Here is a 23,632-nt window from a genome sequence, read left to right as displayed (position 1 = left end):
CTACTCCGACCAGCTTGGTGTCCCTTGTACCAAGGCAGAGAGCCCACCAAACATGGTTAGTCCCCAGAATAGCTGTGTATCAGAGCTCAGCATGGCCACTGGTTGCAGTAATAATTATGGCCTTGAGCCATCAAGAAATGGTAAAATTATAGTTAGGGTCTTCTATTTAAAATTAACATTATCCAGGAGGCTGAGGCGGGCGGATCACTTGAGGCCAGGAGTTTGAGACCAGCCGGGTCAACATGGCAAAACCCCGTCTCTACTAAAAATACAAAAAAATTAGCCAGGCATGGTGGCGCATGCCTGTAATCCCAGCTACTCAGGAGGCTGAGGCAGGAGAATCGCTTGAACCCAGGAGGCAGAGGTTGCAGTGAGCCGAGATTGTACCACTGCAGTCCAGCCTGGGCAACAGAGCTACTCCACCTCAAAGAAAAAAAAATTCAAATTATCCATACAAAATAACTCCACTGCCAAAGTTTCAGCACAATATATAAAATTTAGCTCTCAGATAACTTCTTCTTTATCAACACATCCCCAGAAATTTCAGATGAATGAATTTTCACAGTGGTGAGGACTGACTTCCAAGGGACCACCCTCATTTCTTATGAGAATTAAGAAACATAATCCTAGCAAAGTCTTTTTCAAATTTGAGGCCAAAGCAGGTCTTCAGTTTTGTGTTTTTGTACCTTTCAAATCAATACTTATTTATAGTATATGCAAAACAGGGCTTTTGTGAATTTTTTATGTGGCCAGAATATGGCCCTATAAATGTTGCAGACTGCCCAAATTTTAGAGTTCCATAAATTTCCCATCAGACCAAATATGTTTTATGAAATTATTTTTTAAATGTAGAAATCAAGACATTGAAAAGAGACTTCACAAATGTTCGGTTGTTTTTGAATGTCATTTTTATTGACGTAATTTAGTTGTAGGTCTATTTAATTCTTGTGACATCACAAAATTTTCCTATTCAGGAGTTGGACTCTCTTTCCAAATTACAGACCCATCACTCTGTGGTCCTGTTACCAACAGCTGGCTGTCTTCCATCACTGCTGTGGTTCAACTGGTGGCACTCATCATTGCTTTGGCTACCCCCCAGCCACTGGGTGCTGGCCCACGTCCATCTCGGGACTGAGGCATGTCCTCTTGCCCCCTTGCAAGTGCCACTTCCATGATTAAAAATTAACAAAAGAGAAACATAGATGCTCCACTGAGACGGAGATGGCAGATTTCCTTTGTTCTTCTGAGAGAATGTTATGAAAGTAAAACTAGAAGAGAGGGAGAAGGGAAAGAAACTCTCTGAGTTTCTCATTATTTATTTTGATGTCAGAAGCTTCAAACCTCACTTTGTCATAAACATCCATCAAGCCTTCATCCCTACCCTGTTATCAGGGAGCTGCTTTCTCAGCTGAATCACAGTCACTCAGTGTTTCTCAGTGACTCCTATCTTCAGACAGCTAATATGCCGTTGAAATGAGCCTTCTTAATTCTACAGGATTCAAGAGAGCCTTTCTTTTCAAAGCAATTAAAGTTTCATATGGTAGGGGAGTTTGAAAATGTTCGGGCAAATAAAGTATGTTTTTTATAAAGACAGTGCTTGACATGAGCTGTGATCGCTGCAGAAATGCCTCTTTGATCCTGGATAGAACAAAGTGACGGCCGGGCGCGGTGGCTCAAGCCTGTAATCCCAGCACTTTGGGAGGCCGAGACGGGCGGATCACGAGGTCAGGAGATCGAGACCATCCTGGCTAACACGGTGAAACCCCGTCTCTACTAAAAATACAAAAACTAGCCGGCGAGGTGGCGGGCGCCTGTAGTCCCAGCTACTCGGGAGGCTGAGGCAGGAGAATGGCGTGAACCCGGGAGGCGGAGCTTGCCGTGAGCTGAGATCCGGCCACTGCACTCCAGTCCGGGCAACAGAGCGAGACTCCGCCTCAAAAAAAAAAAAATAAAAATAATAAATAAAAATAAAAATAAAAATAAAAATAAAAATAAAAATAAAAATAAAATAAACAAAGTGACATCTGTGTAAGGTGGCTCCTCAGCACTAAAGGAAGGTCCCAGCCTTGTAGAGCAATTGATCAAGGGTCATGGGCACTGACTTGGGATTGCTGTTCCTTAGATTACTGGTTTTCAGTTGCAGTCTTGTGACTTACTGTAACCAAATGTAAGGCTATCATAATGCTGCAAGCAATATGATATTTATAAAATACCAGATTTCCTGAAAGATAGTATAGCAAGTATCAATCTCAGTTATATAAGATATATCTATTTCTTTACATTAAAACAAAGCTGACTCTAGCCCCCCAGCCTGCCTAGCAGGGAGAACATTTGGTCTCTGCCCTCCCTTTAGTTCTAAACCCAGGGTCAAACCAGAAGCTGGAGTTTGTATCTGTAAGGCCCCTCACCTCTTATATCACCAGGGAGCCTCCATTATCTCCAATCATTGGCTCCCTGAGGGTCCTGTGATTTTGCTGCTGTCGTCTGCTCTCCCCGGGGGTCCTGCCAACCCTGCAGGTACTGCCAGGCGGTGGGCAGCCACAGACCTGCAACCTCTGCCCAGCCTAGGCTCTCCCTTCTCTGCCTCACTGCTTCTTCCCCTGTCTCTTTACCCTCTAAGGAGTGGGCTGAAGTCTTTGGAAGGAGCTCTGGCTTTGTGACTATACAACCAGGAAGGCATTTATGCTGTTACCAAGCCTCAGTTTTTTTCTCTGTGGTTTAAACACCTTAAAAGATGGCAAATACAAGTTTACCTTGCTATCTTTGTATAATGCAGAAGGTAAAATTACAGGAAGAAAACCTCAAATAAGTAAATGAGTATGTTATGCTGCCTCTGTCAGTTAGGATTAGGTTTGTTTGCATATATAGAAAATGCAGATGATGGCCTGGTGCAGTGGCTCACACCTGTAATGCCAGCACTTTGGGAGGCTGAGGTGGGCAGATCACCTGAGGTTGGGAGTTCAAGAACAGCCTGACCAACAATGGAGAAACCCCATCTGTACTAAAAATACAAAATTAGCCAGGCATGGTGGCACATGCCTGTAGTCCCAGCTACTCAGGAGGCTGAGGCAAGAGAATCTCTTGAACCCAGGAAGCAGAGGTTGTGGTGAGTTGAGATCGCGCCACTGCACTCCAGCCTGGGCAACAAGTGTGAAACTCTGTCTCAAAAAAAAAAAAAAGGCAGATATTACTACAAAACGAAAGAGATTCATTTCCTTTCCTCTAAATTGAGTCTGAGGTCTGATCTCCAGAGCTCCATGATGATCAGGGACCCACGTGCTCCTGTCTTTCTGCTCTACTCGTGTTAATAGGTGACTGTCATCTTCAGGTTTCCTCATGAACCGAGACAGCTGGTGCTGGCAGAGCTGCTGGCTTCTCATCCGTAGTCTGAGCAAGAAGGAAGGGGGCAAGGCTAGCAAAGGAGCCACCTGAGAGCTAAATACAGCTGCTTTCAGGAGCTGTCTGGAAGAGCCACACAACAACCTCAAGTTCACTGACCCCTCCTAGGAGACAGGGCACATTGCAAGCCCAAGTAAAATCATGATTCTATTACCAAGTAAGAAGAAAATGGTTTTGTATAGTAATGAGCAGTTTCTAATACAGCACCATATTTTGTTTTAAAAACCAACTATGGATTCAGAGTTATCCTTATTGTAATGTCATTGGTGACTTCCATTCTTGAATGTTGTCTCAGACAGAAAGGGGGAGAATGAAACCAATGTTCAGAAAGTTTATATAGACATAAATATGAGCTCTAACTTAATAAATTTTTTTAGTTTAATTTATTTATTTATTTATTTATTTATTTATTTATTTTTGAGACGGAGTCTCACTCTGTCACCCAAGCTGGAGTGCAGTGGTGCGATCTTGGCTCACTGCAAGCTCCGCCTCCCGGGTTCACGCCATTCTCCTGCGTCAACCTCCTGAGTAGCTGGGACTACAGGCGCCTGCCACCACGCCTGGCTAATTTTTTGTATTTTTAGTAGAGACAGGGTTTCACTGTGTTAGCCAGGATGGTCTCGATCTCCTGACCTCGTGATCCGCCCTCCTCTGCCTCCCAACTTCAGGAATTTTACATAGGCACACATGTATACATATCTGGGCTCTAGCCATTTCTCGCCAAATAGCTGTGACCATGGGCAAATTACTGAGCCTCTCCCTGCCTCACATTGCCTGCCTGTAATGTAAATATGATAAACAGCAGCACTTACTTTATCTATTCTGCAGATTAAATGCAGTAGTACATGCAGGTGAGGATTCCTCCAAAATCTACTGTAGTGTGAGTGGGTAAGCCAACAGAAAGATTCCATTCAGAGTGGGCCATCTAAAATCTAAATTAGTGATGTTGTAGGAAGAACCCTGGAGTGGGGTGAATTGGTTCTGAGTGTTACTGTAGGAGCCCATGCGTGGGAAGGGGTGGAATAGAGGGAATGGTGGATGGCATGGTTGTCAAGACTCTAAAAGGACCTGGCATTGGATGAGTTGGCCATCTAGAGGCTGAAGTCGTGCAGGATAATGGCAGGAAGGGCAGGAGGCATTGGGGTGAAGAGGAGGCCACAGACTGCATGCCAGGGTGGTCAGTGAATGTGGCTGTGTCTGGCAAATCACGGAGGAGAGTTTCAAGGATGGGTGGAAGATCTGGCCAGATGATAGGAGCTTCAAAGGCTGAGAGTTTGCTTGCTTGTTTTAATAAATGGAGGAAGAGAAGTATTCTAGAAGCAGGGATGGAGAATAAGTAGTCTAACAAACTCCTCTACCAACACCTGGCATTGTGGACCATAAAACTTAGAGAATGCAACAATATAAAAACCACACAAAATCTCACTCCTGTAGTCTCAGCACTTTGGGAGGCCAAAGTGGGAGGACATAGTGGGCAACATAGTAAGACCTCATCTCTACAAAAAAAGACAACACAAAATAACTAATCATACCACCTAGAAGCTGACTCTGAAATATCGTGGCATCTTTCTTTGCGGTCATTTTTCATCATATGAATGTGCTTATTTACATGTATCTGCAATAATAATAATAGCTAATCTAACATGGAACTTCCTGTATGCCCTGTATTATTTAAGGGTTTTACAGATATTAACTCATTTAATACTCATAACAACCTCGTAAAGTAGATGATATTATTATCTTCATTTTACAGATGAGAAAACTGAGACACAGGTTAAGTAATAAGTCATCCAAGGTATGTACATAACTAGGAAGCAGTGATACCAGGATATGAGCCTGGCTCCAGACAGCACACTCATTACACTGCACAGTATCAGGATGAGGGGAATGAATGTCATATGTGTAATTTTGTAACTTACTTTCTACTTAATATTTTGTTGCCATGTTCCTTGTGTCTTTAAGTATTCTCTGCAAATATGACTTAGGATGCCTCTATAATACCCATTCCTGCTAACTTACCACAATCTACTCAATTTCTCCTTTTGGTGGATCTTTAAGCTGTTCTTCACATGCTTCTCTTAGAGGATTTTCAATTATTTAAGAGATGCTGTTCAAGAACACAAAAACCTCTGGAGTTGATTAGCTCTGGAGAAAAAAAAAAAAAAAAAAAACCCATGGTGGCTGAAAAACTGTAGCCCAGCAAATGTATGAGTTTTTTAAGTCCTGACAGACTTAAAAATACCAGTGGATACCTGGCGTCTCATTGGCTCCTGGAACCTACACTGAAGAAACAGAAACTCAGGCAGAGATTTATAGCATACTAGCAGATGCCATTTATTTATTTATTTACTTATGAGACAGTCTTGCTCTGTCACCCAAACTGGTGTGCAGTGGCACGATCTGGCTCACTGCAACCTACACCTCCTGGGTTCAAACGATTCTCCTGCCTCAGCTTCCTGAGTAGCTGGGATTACAGGCATCCACCACCATGCCTGGCTAATTTTTGTATTTTTAGTAGAGACGTGGTTTCACCATGTTGGCCAGGCTGGTCTTGAACTCCTGACATCAGGTGATCCACTTGCCTTGGCCTCCTAAAGTGCTGGGATTACAGGCATGAACCACTGCACCCGGCCTATATAGCCATTTACCATGATGTTTTCCAGTAATATTTAATGATATGAAAAATTATCATAATGTAATTTTAAAAAGAAGGATTTAAAATTCACATTAAAATATTAATACTACTTAGCCTGGTGTTATTACAGATTATTTTCTTCTTTGGGCCTTTTTCCAAATCTCTAAAAGAATTTCTTGCAACCTGTATCAGAAGATAAAGCAGTATTGTTATGTAAAAATTAGATCCCTAGAGTTAAACAAATCTCTGACTAAGCAAAGTTGTGTAATCTTATCACGAAGGTTTAGAAAGCTCATAATGCCCAGCGTTGCTGAGAGTGGGTGTAAGAGTGCTCTTGTGCACAGTGGATAGGTGGGAACATTGGTATAAATCTTTTTGGAAAACAGTTTGGAAGTATCTATTAAACTTAATATACTTATTCTGCTTTTAGTACACTTGCAGAAGTACTAACATTCATTTCATTGTTTCAGTTTTTTTCATAATTGAAACAACATAAATGTCCACCAATAGAGCATTAAGATCACATAAACCACAATGTAACTATGCAATGGTATATGCACAGTCATTAAAAAAGAAGGAAACAGATCCAGAAGTGTCAATATCAAGACACATCTATCACATATTTTTAGAAAACATCAAGTTACAGTTCGACATATGTAGTGTGATCTCGCTTTGTGGTATTTTCATACACACAAGGAAGTCAGTCTTTCTGGTAGAGGTATCATTGGGCCTTGGAAGAAGCGGGGACTACTCTTCTTATTTTTTATACTCTTCAGTACTATTAAATGTTCTAAATTAATGTTTATCCAAAGAAGAAGTACCAAATTCCGTTAGACACAGAAGAGATTTTTAGGGGTCTCTTGTGCTAATCTTGTATCTAATATTTCACTGGTAAGCAGTCAAGTAGGTGACCCATCCTCCTGTTTCCACAGTCAAGCACATCTTAATTATAGAGGGAGAGAATTAACTTTAGTTACCGAACACTGGGCAATGCAAAGAGTGAGAATACGTTAAAAGTCATAGTTCCTATAGTTTGTTACTGTAGATTGGATAACACATCAGTGAGGCCAATCAGAGGGAAGAATGGAAAATAGAGTATCTATTAGATACTGGATATGGCAGAATCTTTTCATGACATTCAAAGCAAGTAGAGCATGGCTAGTGCAAAAACCTGAAGTGTGGGCCCAAAAGACCTTTGCCGATTTTGAGCCGTGTAACTTTGGGCAAATTACTGTCTCTGGGACACTTTCCTTCCTGGTAAACAATTGGGCAGGATTAGAAAATGATCTATGAGGAGAGATTGGTTCTAGGCAATAGAAAGCATGTAATGAATTATTCTTATCATGTTTCCATTATTATCAATATCACCAGTAAACTATATCTGACATAGCAAGAAAATGGCTGTTTAAGTTGACAAAATAGACCTTATTTTGTTTTATTTACAAATTTGCCCCCTCTTTGTAATTTAAGAAATTAATCTGCATGCGGATGTAGGCTGGTACCAACAGATGGTGTCTCCACTGGCAGTACCTGCCAGGGCTTTGTCACTGCTCCGCTGATTTCAGTCTCCATGCCAACACTCACATAAGCGGCCTTTTTCACTTTCAGCATCTGAGCAAGTGCTCAGTTTTCCAAAACATCCCGAGGTAAACATTTCAACATTTTGAAAGGAATTATTACTGATGTCTAAAATGAAAGTCATTTACAGATTCATTTTTTTCTTGTTGATAGACTCAATCGTACCTTTCATCTATGATCCAAGATAGTTAAACACCCAACCCTGAATGCTACTTTCTGTTTTACCATGGAAGGAGACTGGTCTTGTGCCCTATGTCTCCTCCAGATAACTGAAATCAGCCCCACTAGCACCTTGAGAGTGCCGGGGGTTCCCACGGACCATCGGGGCTGAGATACACTGCTCATGTGCTAACCAGAGATATAGTTTTCAGATCTCACTTGCAGTCTGATCTTCATTTTAAAATGCACCTCAGCCTTGCCAGGCGCGGTGGCTCACACCTGTAATCCCAGCACTTTGGGAGGCTGAGGCGGGCAGATCACCTGAGGTCAGGAGTTCTAGACCAGCCTGACCAACATGGAGAAACCCTGTCTCTACTAAAAATACAAAATTAGCCGGGCGTGGTGGCGTGTGCCTGTAATTCCAGCTACTTGGGAGGCTGAGGCAGGAGAATCACTTGAACCCAGGAGGTGAAGGTTGCAGTGAGCCAAGATTGTGCCATTGCACTCCAGCCTGGGTAACAAGAGCAAGACTCCATCTCAAATAAATAAATAAATAAAATAAATAAAAACATAGTAATAATAAAATGCACCTCAGCCCATGATCACAAAGTGCCCTTGGTAGACAACGTCTCGAGGCAACTTCAAATTTTCTACAGTTTTGAATTTCCCCCGCCTTCTTTTATAAGGCAGAGGTAATACCCAACCTTTGATTGTCTAAGGTGGTTTTATGGGAATAATATATATGCTTACTCCCACCAAAAAATGCTTATACTGCCCTCAAATATGGCAAATTCTTGAATTATGTTCAACTTTGAAAGCTTTCTCTGGTCCACATCTTCTTACTTACCTATTTATTAAAATTCACAGGGATGGCCAGGCATGGTGGCTCACACCTGTAATCCCAGCACTTTGGGAGGCTGAGACAGGCGGGTCACGAGGACTATAAGATCAGCCTGGCCAACATGGTGAAACCCTGTCTTTACTAAAAATACAAAAATTAGCTGGGCATGGTGATGCACACCTGTGATTCCAGCTACTTGAGAGGCTGAGGCAGGAGAATTGCTTGAACCCGGGAGGCAGGGGTTGCAGTGAGCCAAGATCACACCACTGTACTCCAGCCTGTGTGACAGAACAAGACTCTGTCTCAGGAAAAAAAAAAATTCATAGGGACGACATCACTGGATAAACATTCTGGTTGAAAATTTGTATCTCTCATTTCTTTGTTAATTCTAGAAAACTCTTACATTACATATGAGCCATATTTTTGATTAAAGAATAATTTTAGACCTGATTTGCAGAGTATATGGACATGTGTAATTTGCATGCACAAATGTAGAGATGGACTGCTTCCCCCACATCGCTAAATTCAGCCTCCGAGTATTTGCAGGAACAAATGGAACATTCATTGAAAATCTCTTAAGTGCTCTGAGAGGAATGGCTCGGTGTGTTTTGTTCCACCCTTGTCTGGGCTCATAATGCCTGTGGGGCTTTGGAGGGTAAGAGGAGATGACAGTGTAAGGACACAGATGTGCAGTTGTCTTTGGGCTGCAGAGCTGTGAGCTGACCACCAGGCTCCAGATAGTGAGGAACCCTGAGGGCCTGGAAATGGCTGTCTGCAGATGGCCTTAGGACCAGTGTACTAGCAGATGCAGAGAAGCCGACTTCCGTAATTTTGTCACCCCAAGCTCCCTGTGAAAGTTTGAGCCAAGATACCAACAACTCTGACTGAATGAACACATCTTAGGAGCATGAGATGTAGTTGTTTGTTTTTTCCGTTTATTTATATAAAGCTCAAAGGGATCTTCAAAATGAAAACTTTAGTAAGTATAAAATATCTTTAAAAAAAAAAGACAGTGGGGAAAATGTCAATAGCTATTATTTAATGGTTTTTTTAAAACCTCTTTATTTCCTCATTTATTTTTTAACAGTTTTATTGTGAGATAACTCATATACTATACAGTTTACCCACTTAAAGTGCACATTTAACATGGGTTTTTTTGTTTTTATTTTTTTGTTTTTTGGGAGTTTTTTTGAAGCAGAGTCTCATTCTGTTGCCCAGGCTGGAGTGCAGTGGTGCGATCTCTGCTAACTGCAGCCTCCGCCTCCTGGGTTCCAGCAATTCTCTTTCCTCAGCCTCCCAAGTAGCTGGGACTACAGGCACACACCACCATGCTGGGCTAATTTTTGTATTTTTAGTAGAGATGGGATTTCACCCTCTTGGGCACGATGGTCTCGAACTTCCGGAGTCAAGTGATCCACCTGCCTTAGCCTCCCAAAGTGCTCTGGGATTACAGGTGTGAGCCACTGCGCCTGGCCTAACGTGTTTTGATGTATTACGTTATTATTTGTTTTCATCATGGTAATAATATATGTAACAAAATTTGCTATTTTAATAAATTTTAAGTATACAATTCAGTGGTACTAATTATATTCACAGTGTTGTGCAAGTATTTCCAGAGCTTTTTTAACATTCCAAATAGAAGGTACTCTGCCCCCGGTCCCTGGTCCCTGGTAACCTCCAATCTATTTTCTATTTCTTCAAATCTATTCTAGGTACTTCATAGAGTGCACCATATATATTTGCGCCTGACACTTAGCATAATGTTTTCAAGGTGCCTCTATGTTGTGGCATATATCAGAACGCCATTCCTTTTCATGGCTGAGTAATGCCCATTTTATGTATATGCCACATTTTGCTTATCCATTCATCTGTGGATGGGCACTTCAGTTGTTTCCACCTTTTGGCTATTGCAAGTAATGCTCCAGTGAACACTGACGTACAAGCATCTGTTCAAATCCCTGCTTTCAGTCCTTGTGGTTATATGGGAGTAGAATCGCTGGGTCATATAGTGATTCTATGTTTAGCTTTTTGAGGAACATTATTCCTTTTGAAAAGTTGTATTTACAAGTAACTTTTCTAAACATCTTACATGCATTATTGCATCTAATTCTCATGCTGGCATGTCCATTAATTCTTATTCATTCAGCAAATGTTTTTAAGGGTCTACCATGTACCAAACACTGTTCTAGGCACTGGGGATTCTATAGTGAACAAAATGAATAAAGTATCACCTTCTTATTGATTTTATAGTAGTGGTGGCAGATGATAAACAAGTATATATTAACATAAAGCTGGGTAGAATAAATGCCATTGAGGCCATTTTCTAAAAGCCAGATAAGGAAGCGGCATATTGGTGGGCAGGAGTGGATTTGCTATTTAATAATGAAATTAAAAGGGAAGGTGTCTCTGTCACTTGAGCAGAGACTTGGCAGAATTGAGGGAGTGCAGCATCCAGAGATCCTGGGATCAGTCTAGGGAGTGGCAAAAACAAATGCAAAGGCCCTGCAGCAGGTCCAGGCCTGGTGTGGCTGAGGGACAGCAGGCAGTCAGGGTGGCTGCAGGGAGTGAGAGGGAGAGAATAGGGTGAGGTTGGAGTTTTATTATATTGTGATGGGGAGCCACCGGAGGGCTCAAGCTAGGGACAGAATGCAGTCAGTTCTTCTCCCTATTATAGGAAAAGAAGGTGAGACTTAGAGGGTTTACATGATTTTATCAAAGTTGTAGCTGCTAAGTAAGAGATCAGGATCCAGGCCCAGGCAGATCCACTCCTGAGCTCACGCTGTTTGCCACCAGGCTGGCATATGTATCGGGCCCTAAGGGTATTCCTAGCTAGCTGTCAGTGCTATACATAAATGTCCTATATGATGCAGCATCTATCACAATGGGTTTGCAGCTCTCTGGAAGCCAGCCTTGCCAGGCACACTGTTCACAGCCCCAAAAGTCCCTTCATTTTCTCCCTTAGGCATGATGCACTCTCCTGGCTTTGACGGGAATAGCAGCCTCAGCTTCCAGATGCTGATGAACGCAGACAGCCTCTACACAGCTGCACACTGCGCCCTGCTCCTCAATCTGAAGCTCTCCCACGGTGACTACTACAGGAAGCGGCCGACCCTGGCACCAGGCGTGATGGTGAGTGTGCCGTCCCTCGTTGGACTGGCAGAGGGCAGGCTGTGGCCTCCTGGTGTACAGTCGAGTGTCAGTGCCCTGAGTGGGATGGCACAGCGTGTTTTGTTCCACACTGCTCTAGATTGGTAATGCCAGTGGGACTTTGGGGGGTGGAAGGAGATGACATCTATATAAGGGCACAGATACACAGTTGCCCAGCACCGTGATCACAGAGCTGCCCACTGGGCTCCAGTGAAGAGTGTATGGACGTGAGGCCCTGGAAATGGCTGCCCAGGGATAACCCATTAGTTTCATCCCGTGCCATTATTAAACACATGGATAAAACCTGTTCAAAACCACATCATTGATGTGTTAAGGGAGATCAGAAGATATGCAGGAAATTTGCTGAAAATGAGTCATGTTTTTCTTTGTTTTGAGACAGAGTCCCGCTTTGTCGTCCAGGCTAGAGTGCAGTGGGGTGATCATGGCATGGCTCACTGCAGCCTCAAACTCCCTGGGCTCAAGCAATCCTCCCACCTCAACTCCCAAGTAGCTGGGACTACAGGTGTGCACCACCATGCCTGGCTAATTTTTTTTGTTATTTTTTGTAAAGACAGGGTCTTGCTATGTTGCCCAGGCCGGCCTTGAACTCCTGGGCTCAAGCAGTCCTCCCAACTTGCCCTCCCAAAATGCTGGCATTACAGGGATGAGCCACCATGCCTGGCTGAAGGTGTGCACTTAGAAAAACTCTTCACCGTATTCCAACGTGTTCCCAGACTGACTGTTGACCCAGAACGAAGCTCACTGGCTGTTGCTCATAAGCACCTCCTGTAAGGGGTGCAATGAGAATGTTGACTGTCCTGTGGTTAGCTCCTGTGATGGAGCAAGCCACTCCATGGTGTACCCTATTATCAGTTCCTGAGCCTGAATCCATGGATCTACATGAAGGAAATCAACAACCATTTGTTTGCTTGATAAATTGTAAATTCCCAAAGGTACGTGGTTACTTCATGAGCATAAGTGAAGTATCTCTGGAAATGTGCACATTCCTGTAGGAACAGGAACGCGTTCCATCTCTGCTGCTGTTGGTGCTCTTAGAAAAGGAAGCTCTGTTACTCTATTAAAGACATCTGTGCAATTGCAAACCTTTCCACACATCCAAGAGTAAGAATGAAAAGTGCAGTCTCTGTAATCCTTCTACAAGGTATCTGTCAAAAGGTGTCATCAGTGAAGGAGACCTCAGCACATTTGGGAATTCTCCATCTCTACTTCTCCCCACTTGCCGCCCCCTTACCCAATACACAAGCCTTGGTTTAGTTCAGGGCTCTGTCGTGAAGAGGCAGCAGAGGCACTTAGGAGCCTGTTAGTGAGCGGGGTGTTATGTGGTCACCTTCTCATGCGATCTCTCTGTAGAAGGACTTCATGAAGCAGGTGCAGACCAGCGGCGTGCTGATGGTCTTCTCCCAGGCCTGGATTGAGGAGCTCTACCATCAGGTGCTCGACAGGAACATGCTTGGAGAGGCTGGCTATTGGGGCAGCCCGGAAGATAACAGCCTTCCCCTCATCACCATGCTGACTGGTCAGTGGTTCGTTGCAAGGCCTTGGGGCACATGGTAGGGTGGGATGGCTCATGCTTTAAAGCCTCTTTCAGAGAAGTGTTGGTGCTTGGAGCAGACTTTGAAACAGCACCCACAAAGCTCCCTGGCATTGGTGACAGTTCCAAGGAAGTGTCATGAGTTCACTTCACAGGTGTTTTCTGTACCTTTTCCATGTGGGAGTCTGTAGGGCTCACTGTGCCCCATTAGATGAGGACTCACTTAGCACCTTTGTCTGTTGGTGTAAAACTGTAGGCCGTATCGGTAGGATGTGTAGGCCCAGGATTATTCCTGGAAGTTCTCACATGCTAATAGTCACCCATATCATTTCATTCAGTGTTCTTGGGATTTACCAATAAATGTAAAATGACTGATTTTAAAGTTGGCTTCCTGGCCAAGCGCCGTGGCTCATGCCTGTAATCCTAGCACTTTGGGAGGCCAAGGTGGGCAGATCACCTGAGGTCAGGAGTTTGAGACCAGCCTGGCCAACATGGCAAAACCCTGTCTCTACTAAAAATACAAAAATTAGCTGGGTGTGGTGGCAAGTGTCTGTAATCCTAGCTACTTGGGTGGCTAAGACAGAAGAATCACTTGAACCTGGGAGGCAGAGGTTGCAGTGAACCGAGATCACACTACTGTACTCCAGCCTGGGCAACAGGAGCAAGACCTTGTCTCAAAACAAAAAAAGTTGGTTTCCTTCTGTTTTCTATCTATATCAGAGGCCCTCCCTTCCCTTCCCAACTGTACCAGAATTAAGAATAATGCCAAATACTTACCAGCATCTTTGTCTTCAGTGTCCAGAGCTTTTTTTTTTTTTTTTTGTAAAGAAAATATTTATTCAGGAATAGACGTTGCGTTGGGAATATGCCCGCCATAATAAACTACGTGCTTATACAGGGAGATAAAGGATGGCAAAGGTGTTTAAAGGAAAAATGAGGAGGATTTCATCATTGTTTTGAGATAATGATCCTTAAGTAAAGGATCAGTAACAGGGGCGGTGCCAGTTTAACTTGGACAGGCAAGCAGATGCTGGGCAGATGTTCTCACAGGAGTATTATTTTGTGTAAGGTTGCAATGGCTTGTGAGTTGCAATGGCTTGTGAGCAAGTTGGTGCTTTTTGCAGAGTCTCATGTGATAGTTCTCCCTCTATATATATAATTTCAACTATTACTTTAGACTAAAGGAATACATGTGCAGGTTTGTTACCTAGGCATATTGCATAATGCTGAGGTTTGGGGTCAACCGATCCCATCACCCGGGTACTGAGTATAGTAGCCAATAGTTTTCAACTTTTTCCCCTCCCTCCCTCTCCTGCCTTGCAGTCCCCAGTATCTATTGTTAACGTCTTGATGTCCATGAGTACCCAGTGTTTAGTTCCCACTTATAAGTGAGAACATATGGCATTTGGTTTTCTGTTCCTCCATTAACTCGCTTGGGATAATGGCCTTCAGGTGTGTCCATGTTGCAACAAAGAACATGATTTTGTTCTTTTTTATGGTTATGTAGTGTTCCATGGTGTATATGGACCACAATAACTTTTAAAATCCTATTTGACAATTAGAAATTTCACATGAGAGTGTAGAGAGCAGTATGCCATATTGTTGTGGGGCAATTTTTTTTGGCAAAAGCAGCTTTTCATGGCTTCTTGTGGCTCGGCCATAATGCCAAAGATGTGCAAAAGTTTAGTCGGGTCATTGCTTGCCTTAGTAAGTTAGAGCTCCAGGCTTGTCCTGGATTGTCTCTGAGTCCCCAAAGTGGGTTTTTTGTTTGTTTGTTTGGTTGGTTGGTTGGTTGGTTGGTTGGTTGGTTTGGTTTTTTTGTTTTGTTTTGTTTTTTTGAGACAGAGTCTAGCTCTGTTGCCCAGGCTGGAGTACAGTGGCATGATCTCAGCTCACAGCAACCTCCACCTCCCAGGTTCGAACGATTCTCCTGCCTCAGCCTCCCGAGTAGCTGGGATTACAGGTGCCCACCACCACGCCCAGCTAATTTCTGTATTTTGAGTAGAGATAGGGGTTCACTATGTTGGTCAGGCTGGCCTTGAACTCCTGGCCTCAAGTGATCTGCCTGCCTTGGCCTCTCAAAGTGCTGGGATTACAGGTGTGAGCCACTGCACCCACCCTCCCCACACTGGTTTCTGATGCAGTTATCCTCTCCTGCCTCCAGCAGAAGGAGGTGCAGAGCATGGCCCTGACCTCTCTGGAGTATCTGTATCCTCACACAGCTCGGCATGGCTCTGTGCCCAGCAGGAACAGCACAGGACTGGGCAGAACAGTCCAGCTGGGGTACAGAATCTGTTGTCCAAAGGGCATGTTATGTTGCCTATGGTTGGCACTGGGGGTTCTTACAAGGTGTCAGAATAAACTACTGGCAGGTGGAACCCAGCCATGTAGAATTTGGGGTGAGGCACTATTTAGGAATCAGGCAGAAGGTCAGAACATAGAGTGAGGTCTGTCCACGGGTGGCAGAGTCCTCGTCATTGATTGGCATTTGGAGTCTTGCTTCAAGAACTAGGATGGAACTAGGGGAAGTAAGATTGGATCTCGAACTTTGCAGATCAGGATCACTGGAGAGGTGATCAATTTGTGTTTTGTTAATCATGATAGCATTTACATCCATTTGAAAAATAAGCATTCAGGCCAAGCACAGTGGCTCACGCCGATAATCCTAGCACTTTGGGAGGCCAAGGCAAGTGGATCACTTGAGGTCAGAAGTTCAAGACCAGCCTGGCCAACATGGTGAAACCCCATCTCTACAAAAAAAAAAAAAAAAAAAAATGCAAAAATTAGCCGAGCATGGTGGCAAGTGCTTGCAGTCCCAGCTACCTGGGAGGCTGAGGTGGGAGAATCCCTTGAACCTGGGAGCCCGAGGTTGTAGTGAGCTGAGATCGCGTCACTGCACTTCAGCCTGAGTGACAGAGCGAGACTCTGTCTAAAAAAAAAAAGAAAAAAGAAGAAACAGAAAAAAAGAAAAGAGAAGTAATCATTCAAATGTATGAGAGCCATTTATTTAGTTTACCTATAAGCAATGCTTGATTTCTATCTGTTTTTACAAACTCCTTTCAGTAGGGATGGAAGGTACTGCCCAGAGCTTGTAAGTCTGAGAATTTGGATGAGGATCCTAAACATTCCAGCTTTAATTTGCAAATACCATAGTTTCTGCCAAAAGTGATCTCTGTGACTCTCTTGCCCAGGCCTTAATAAAAGGAGTCATTCAGTAGATGTAAAATGAATAAGTAACAGACTATTCATAGTTCCCATATTCATCAATCATCACCATTAATTAGCCATCGCTGTTATTAATGGAACAGTACGCTCAATTGCTATGTCCACAGGAAAGTTATTTAACTTTAAAGATGAAAAGGGCTTTTCATAATAATTCAACAAAATAAGGGTCTATGATTCTTTATGATTGAAATTCCAGGTATGAAGTGACAAATGAATCAGAGCAGCAGTTAGCCTAGTTTGGAGACTTCTATCTGATCTTTTCGTGATGTGTGAGGAGAAGCAATGCCAGCAATCTGATGATGAACCCTGTACTAACTGTGCCCGTTCCTGGTGTCATGTCAGAGTATTATATAGAACTGTGGAATTTTAGCACAGAAATAAACTTTGCATTACTTGAAATCATCAGACCTTTACCTAGCACATAGGAAACATCCATTATACTTTGATAAATGAAAATTTCTGGCAAATATCATTAGGTCATTTGACCAGACATCAAATTAATTTCAGAGAAACCAGTCTGTTTCCACCTTAGCAGCCATATAAATTTCGTCCCTGTTTTGGTCCTGATAGTTGCCGAGAAGTCTCCAGGCTTTTTGTAATTTCTGTAAGCATCAAAGATAGAGTAGAACACCATGCAAAGAAGTCTTATCCTCTTGGGGTGAGGGTGAAGTCCTAAACTCAGGGAATAAATACTAATAATTACAGGCAGTGGCTCACGCCTGTAATCCCAGCACTTTGGAAGGCAGAGGCGGGAGAATGACTTAAGGTCAGGAGTTAGAGGCCAGCTTGACCATTGTGGTGAAACCTCATCTCTATTAAAAATACAAAAGTTAGCTGGGTGTGGTGGCACACACCTGTAATCCCACCTATTCATGAAATTGCATCTCAGAGGCATGAGAATTGCTTGAACCCAGGAGGTAGAAGTTACAGTGAGCTGAGATTGCGCCACTGTACTCCAGCCTGAGTGACAAAGTGAGACCCTGTCTCAAAAAAAAACAAAAACAAACAAACAACCCACAACTACCCTCCTTTCCCATCCCCTCCCTGTGTTGCATTCAGCTATATTAGTTGCATCCAAGTATGTATATTTCAACTCCATAGTCACTTTTCCAATGGTTACTTCCTTTATACTGAGGAACTTGGGGCCTTGGCGAGCCTGGCCCAGGGCTACAAGGCTACTTGTTTCAGAGCCAAGAGTAAAGCTCAGCCTTCTCGACCCCACTCCAGTCCTTTCCTCGCCATAATGTTAAAGAGTTTTTTGTTGAGCTAATTCTGTAGAAGAGAATTTGTTTCAACAAAAACGTAAACAGGATAACTGAGGATCTAGTATGGAGCTGGAATGGTGTAGAGAGGCCTGGATGGGAGTCAGAAGACATGAATACTAATTATTTCCACCATCAGCCTCATGGCCTTGAACCATTTACCTACTTTAAACATGATCATGCATCCTTTAGCAAGGACAGGAACATGTTCTGAGAAATGCACTGTTAGGCAATTTTGTCATTATGTGACCATCATAGAGTGTACTTACACACCTAGGCTAGATGGTATAGTCTATTGCTTCAAAGCCACAAACTTGCGCCGCATGTATTGAATACTGTAAGCAGCTGTAAAAACATTGTAGTATGTATTTGTGTATCTAAACATAGAAAAGGTGCAATAAAAATATGCTATTATAATCTTAGGGGGCCACTGTCTTATATGCAGTTGGTGGTTGACGAAAATGTCATTTTGTGGTGCAGGACTCTGTTTCTTCCTCTGTGAAATAAAAATAATACTGACCTGCTTACCTAATTTGAGCTGTTTCAATGATCAAGTCAAAAAATTTTATGTGAAAACACTTTGAAAATTATAAGGTTATTATTTATTGTACTTTGAATTTGACTATGTGATGATCTGACCAAAGAGGCTTATTCTCCTCTTAATTCATGTAAGGAAGCTCTGAAAGAAAAGTTCACATCTGGTAACCTGTACCAGGTTTGGGAATATATAATTCGGGCATAATCAATGATTCTGAGTAAAAAGAGTATTTAAGATCAAATATTCTAAATCAATAGATTTTCTAACAGATAAATAATTTATAGTTTACATCTATTTTTAAATAAAGATAGGCAACAATGTAACAGAAGAATAAATACTCCAACATGAAATAAAACTAGACTGAGGGAATAAAACAAAATTTATGATAGTCTCATAAAAGGTTGCTACATGCTTGAAACATAAAAGATACAAGGAATATTTGTTAAAAATGAATATTGTGGTGGCCATTTCCTTGTTTTTGACTGGAGTGTTTATTTAGGGAAAACTTCACTCTTTTTCCTTGACAGATATTGATGGCTTAGAGAGTAGTGCCATTGGTGGCCAGCTGATGGCCTCAGCTGCTACAGAGTCTCCTTTTGCCCAGAGCAGGAGAATCGATGACTCCACAGTGGCAGGTAATGACTTGGATCTTGAGTTTATGAACACTGCATGTGTTATCAGCAATTACATTATTATGTGGTGACTTGAATCAAGATTTTGTCTTGGTTAGAAAAACTAATTGGACCGGGCGCGGTGACTTACACCTGTAATCCCAGCACTTTGGGAGCCAAGGCAGGTGGATCACGAGGTCAGGAGATCGAGACCATCCTGGCTAACACAGTGAAACCCTGTCTCTACTAAAAAGGCAAAAAATTAGCTGGGCGTGGTAACGGGCACCTGTAGTCCCAGCTTCTCAGGAGGCTGAGGCAGAAGAATGGCGTGAACCTGGGAGGCAGAGCTTGCAGTGAGCCAAGATCACACCACTGCACTCCAGCCTGGGTGATAGAGCAAGACTCTGTCAAAAAAAAAAAAAAAGAAAAAGTAATTGATGGAAGTCACTTAGCATCATTCAGCTGATAATGCAACATTTGTTTTTAAAAGAACAAAGTGAAACGTGATCTCATATAATCCATTAAGTTATATTTCCTTTTGTAGAATTGCATGCAACTCTGTACTGCTCATTTGATGGCAAGAGAACGCCATGTCATTCATTATCAGGTCGTTTTTGTCTCTAGAAAATGACTCACACTCCTCCATGTTCCAGGTGTGGCATTTGCTCGCTATATTCTGGTGGGCTGCTGGAAGAACTTGATCGATACTTTATCAACCCCACTGACTGGTCGAATGGCAGGGAGCTCCAAAGGGCTGGCCTTCATTCTGGGAGCTGAAGGCATCAAAGAGCAGAACCAGAAGGAACGGGACGCCATCTGCATGAGCCTCGATGGGCTGCGGAAAGCTGCACGGCTGAGCTGCGCTCTAGGTACCAGCGGAAGTAGTGTTCCCTGGCTGTGGTCCTGCAGAACTTACTGGGAATGACCTGGCAGGGTGGGGTGGGGGGACCTTTTAGAAGGCGTTCTGCTCGGTGAATGGTTAGAGGATATACTCAGTCAAGAAGTCATTGTCTGTCTCCTCCGAAGGGGTTGCTGCTAACTGCGCCTCGGCTCTTGCCCAGATGGCAGCTGCCTCCTGTGTCCAAGAAGAAAAAGAAGAGAGGGAGGCCCAAGAACCCAGTGATGCCATCACACAAGGTAACGACTGGAGGGCCAGAACCCACCTGATGCCTTGGGTGCAGTAATCACACACCTGCACAGGCTAACACACGCCAGCCAATACTTGTGCCTGTTCTGTGTGCAATGCCCAGTATGTATACACCACTGATCTCGAGATCCCATTGAGCCACAGGTGACCTACAGAAGAGATCTCTGGAGAATGAGAGACATACTGACCCCTGGTGGCAAGGAAAGTGCAGCAGGCCCAGGAGTCCCGCGGGCCCACCTGGCCTAACTGTTCATATCTGTCATCTAGTCACTGGCTTTGTGCACTTCTCACAAGTGCACACTTGAAGAGCCTTCGGGTTATAGTGGGGAAGGCAGATTGGCCAGTTTTCTAAAGGGGAGAAAACAGATGGAGAAAATTAATGAGGGGAGGCTCAGGAAGAAGAGGCTCTCATCAGAGAAAAATCGGAGCTTTGTGAACTCGGGAAATGGCTGATTTTTAACCTGTTGAAACCAGTGAGTCAATGAAGCTGATGATTATCTGGATCTAAGGGAAGAGAATGACCATCCTGATAGCAACAGAAGATACAAGGCAGGCAGCAAACAAAAAGAAAAATGCAAGCGTGGTCCAAATTGTGTAACTACTATCAGATATGTACACAGTAGCAAGTCACTGAGTCAGCTGTACATTTTTAGCCGAAAAACACAGTTTAGGTCTGTGTTTCTCAGATTTGAATAAAATTTAGAGACCCATTTGAAAACAAAATAGTTCTCACAGATCCCCAGTGTTAACTTAAAATGGAGTCTCACAAGTTTACTTAAGTATTTTACAACCATGAGCTACATAAAAATCCTTACATTCACAGTTCTTGAAAAAAAACCACAAAATCAAGACCACAATATTCTGATTAAATACAAATAAAAAATAAGATTAAGGCTGGGCACAGTGGCTTACGCCTGTAATCCCAGTACTTTGAGAGGTCAAAGAAAGTGGATCACTTGAGCTCATGAGTTCAAGACCAGCCTGGGCAACATAGCAAAACCCTGTCTCTACTAAAAACACAAAAATAAGCCAGGCATGGTGGTGTGTGCCTGTAGTCCCAGCTACTTGAGGGGCTGAGGTGGGAGGATCACCTGAGCCTGGGGAGGTCCAGGCTGCAGTGAGCCATAATCATTCTATTGTACTCTAGCCTGGGTGACAGAGTGAGATCCTATCTCAAAAAAAATAGATAAAATGGCCAGGTGCAGTGGCTTACACTTGTAATCCCAGCACTTTGGGAGGTTAAGGTGGGCGGATCATTTGAAGTCAGGAGTTTGAGACCAGCCTGGCCAACATGGTGAAAGAAACCCCGTCTCTACTAAAAAATACAAAAATTAGCTGGGCGTGGTGGCGGGTGCCTGTAATCCTAGCTACTTCAGAGGCTGAGGCAGGAAAATTGGTTGAACCTGGGAAGTGGAGGTTGCAGTGAACCAAGATGGTGTCACTGCACTCCAGCCTAGGTAACAGACACCAACTCAAATAAATAAATAATAAATAAAATTAGTATCACATTTATGAGACAAATGATGTTTTGCTAAAAATCACTTTGCTTCTTATGTTAGGAGATGGTTTGGATTCCTTTGAGGTTGGCTTGCTATATTTCTGGGTTCTGGACCACCACTTAGTTATCCTACCACATGCAGTGACTTGAAACCTTTTTTCAAGGAGGACACTGTGGTTTGGCCTTGCCTTAGCATTTTGCATTACTGACATCTGAAGTCACTTTCTGCATTCTTTCTCATTAATCATCTACAATTTTTTTTTTTTTTTTTTTTTTTTGAGACCGAGTTTCGGTCTTGTTGCCCAGGCCAGAGTACAGTGGCATGATCTCAGCTCACTGCAACCTCTGCCTCCCAGGTTCAAGTGATTGTCCTGCCCCAGCCTCCTGAGTAGCTGGGATTACAGGCATGTGCCACCACACCCGGCTAATTTTGTATCTTCAGTAGAGACAGGGTTTCTCCGTGTTGCTCAGGCTGGTTTTGAACTCCCAGCCTCAGGTGATCCGCCTGCCTGGGCCTCCCAGTGTTGCTGGGATTACAGGTGTGAGCCACCACGCCTGGTCTACAATTTTTTCAAGTTTTATTTGGAGCTCACAAATACACACTCAAGGGAAGAAATGAAATTGGTCTTTTTCAGTGATAGAGCAGTCATTCTGGTGCTCAAAATACACATAAATAAGTTGTTTTAGAGATGATGATCATAATGAGAGCCTAACATTACAATAATATCAGAGAAAACTTGTAGAAAGCCAGGAATTCTTCCATTTGACCAATTTTTAGGAGGGGTGAAAGGTCTGGGCCCAGATGGTTTTACCTGGAATTGGCTCATGAAACCCATCCGCACTGCTGTGCCTGACCCAGAGCCCATGAAAGGGCCTGGAAGGAATGGCACCTGCCAGCTCAGGATCCATCCCACTTCTGGAGCTGGAGAGCTGGGGCCACCGGCGCATGGGACCTGCCGGCTGAGTGGTTTGCATGATGGTCCGCAAGGACCTGCTGTGGAGGCGCTTGCTGCCACTGACGTCTGTCCTTTCCCTTTTGCCCTTGCATGACACACATTCTTTCATTTTCATTCTTTCTCCTTTTCTGTCTCCCTTACTCAACCTGTTATTTTAATAAATGTCTTTCTGGCACAGTGAAACTAAAAGTGGAGCAGAAACTGGAGCAGATTGGGAAGGTGCAGGGGGTGTGGCTGCACACTGCCCACGTCTTGTGCATGGAGGCCATCCTCAGCGTAGGCCTGGAGATGGGAAGCCACAACCCGGACTGCTGGCCACACGTGTTCAGGTGCATGACGGGCTCCCACCCCCAGATGGCACTGACCCTGCCTCAGGAAGCCTGGAGTGGGCTCTGGGGGGTGGAGAGAGGTAGCCTCAAGAGCCTGCCGGCATGTAAATCAATTATAACAATTCACAGAGTTTGATTAAACTTCAAATAAGACGTGAAAAGAGAAGACGCAATAAGGGCCCAACTAAATGTATGTTTTGAAGAACAAGGGACAGAACTGGGGCTCAGGAACTGTGACTTTTCTATTGACATTTTTACGAGAGAGGGAAGGAAGAAAAAACAAATAATTGATTGAGATGACTATGTAAGTTAAGTGAATACTGTGCCAATCTAAAACTGGTCATGTCTCTGCAATATTACATTGCTACATGTTTATCAATGTCCTCTTTACTTAAAGAAGGATTTCAGATAGTCTATTTGGATACATAAAATACAAGATACCTACTTTTAATGTAGCTAGACCGAAACAAAACAAAACAAAATAGTACACCTCTGCCAAAGACCAAAAATTTGGCTCTAAGCATTGTAGCATCAAAGTGAAAAGAAGCTCCCAGTGAGTTACACAGTGCACAGTGCCTGTAAGATGAAAACCAGCAACAGCTCCAGAGTCCAGGTCCTCTTACAGCTAAGACTGAAAGCACATCTCCCCAAGCACTGCATCAGGGCAGACCCAGGACCGTGGAAGGAGCACTGCCCATGGAGCAGGACGGGGACTGGCCACACTGTGCCTTCTCCTTCTCTGCAGCACACGCCTC

General features: G+C 43.4%; 1 protein-coding gene across 1 annotated transcript in view; it reads left to right on the top strand.

The window, feature by feature from the left end:
- ARFGEF3 (ARFGEF family member 3) overlaps positions 1-23,632 on the top strand; it is a 202,376-nt gene that overhangs the window by 118,816 nt on the left and 59,928 nt on the right. Inside the window, exons 13-18 of the mRNA XM_033235321.1 lie at positions 11,575-11,741; positions 13,131-13,296; positions 18,864-18,971; positions 19,601-19,816; positions 19,974-20,084; positions 22,727-22,877. Of these exons, the coding sequence (XP_033091212.1) occupies positions 11,575-11,741; positions 13,131-13,296; positions 18,864-18,971; positions 19,601-19,816; positions 19,974-20,084; positions 22,727-22,877 (919 nt within the window). The remainder of the gene's footprint in view (positions 1-11,574; positions 11,742-13,130; positions 13,297-18,863; positions 18,972-19,600; positions 19,817-19,973; positions 20,085-22,726; positions 22,878-23,632) is intronic.

This window comes from Trachypithecus francoisi, unplaced genomic scaffold (genome assembly GCF_009764315.1).
Source record: "Trachypithecus francoisi isolate TF-2019V2 unplaced genomic scaffold, Tfra_2.0 Lachesis_group15, whole genome shotgun sequence".
In the NCBI taxonomy this organism is placed as follows: domain Eukaryota; kingdom Metazoa; phylum Chordata; class Mammalia; order Primates; family Cercopithecidae; genus Trachypithecus; species Trachypithecus francoisi.
This window is presented reverse-complemented; position numbering and strand designations above follow the sequence as displayed.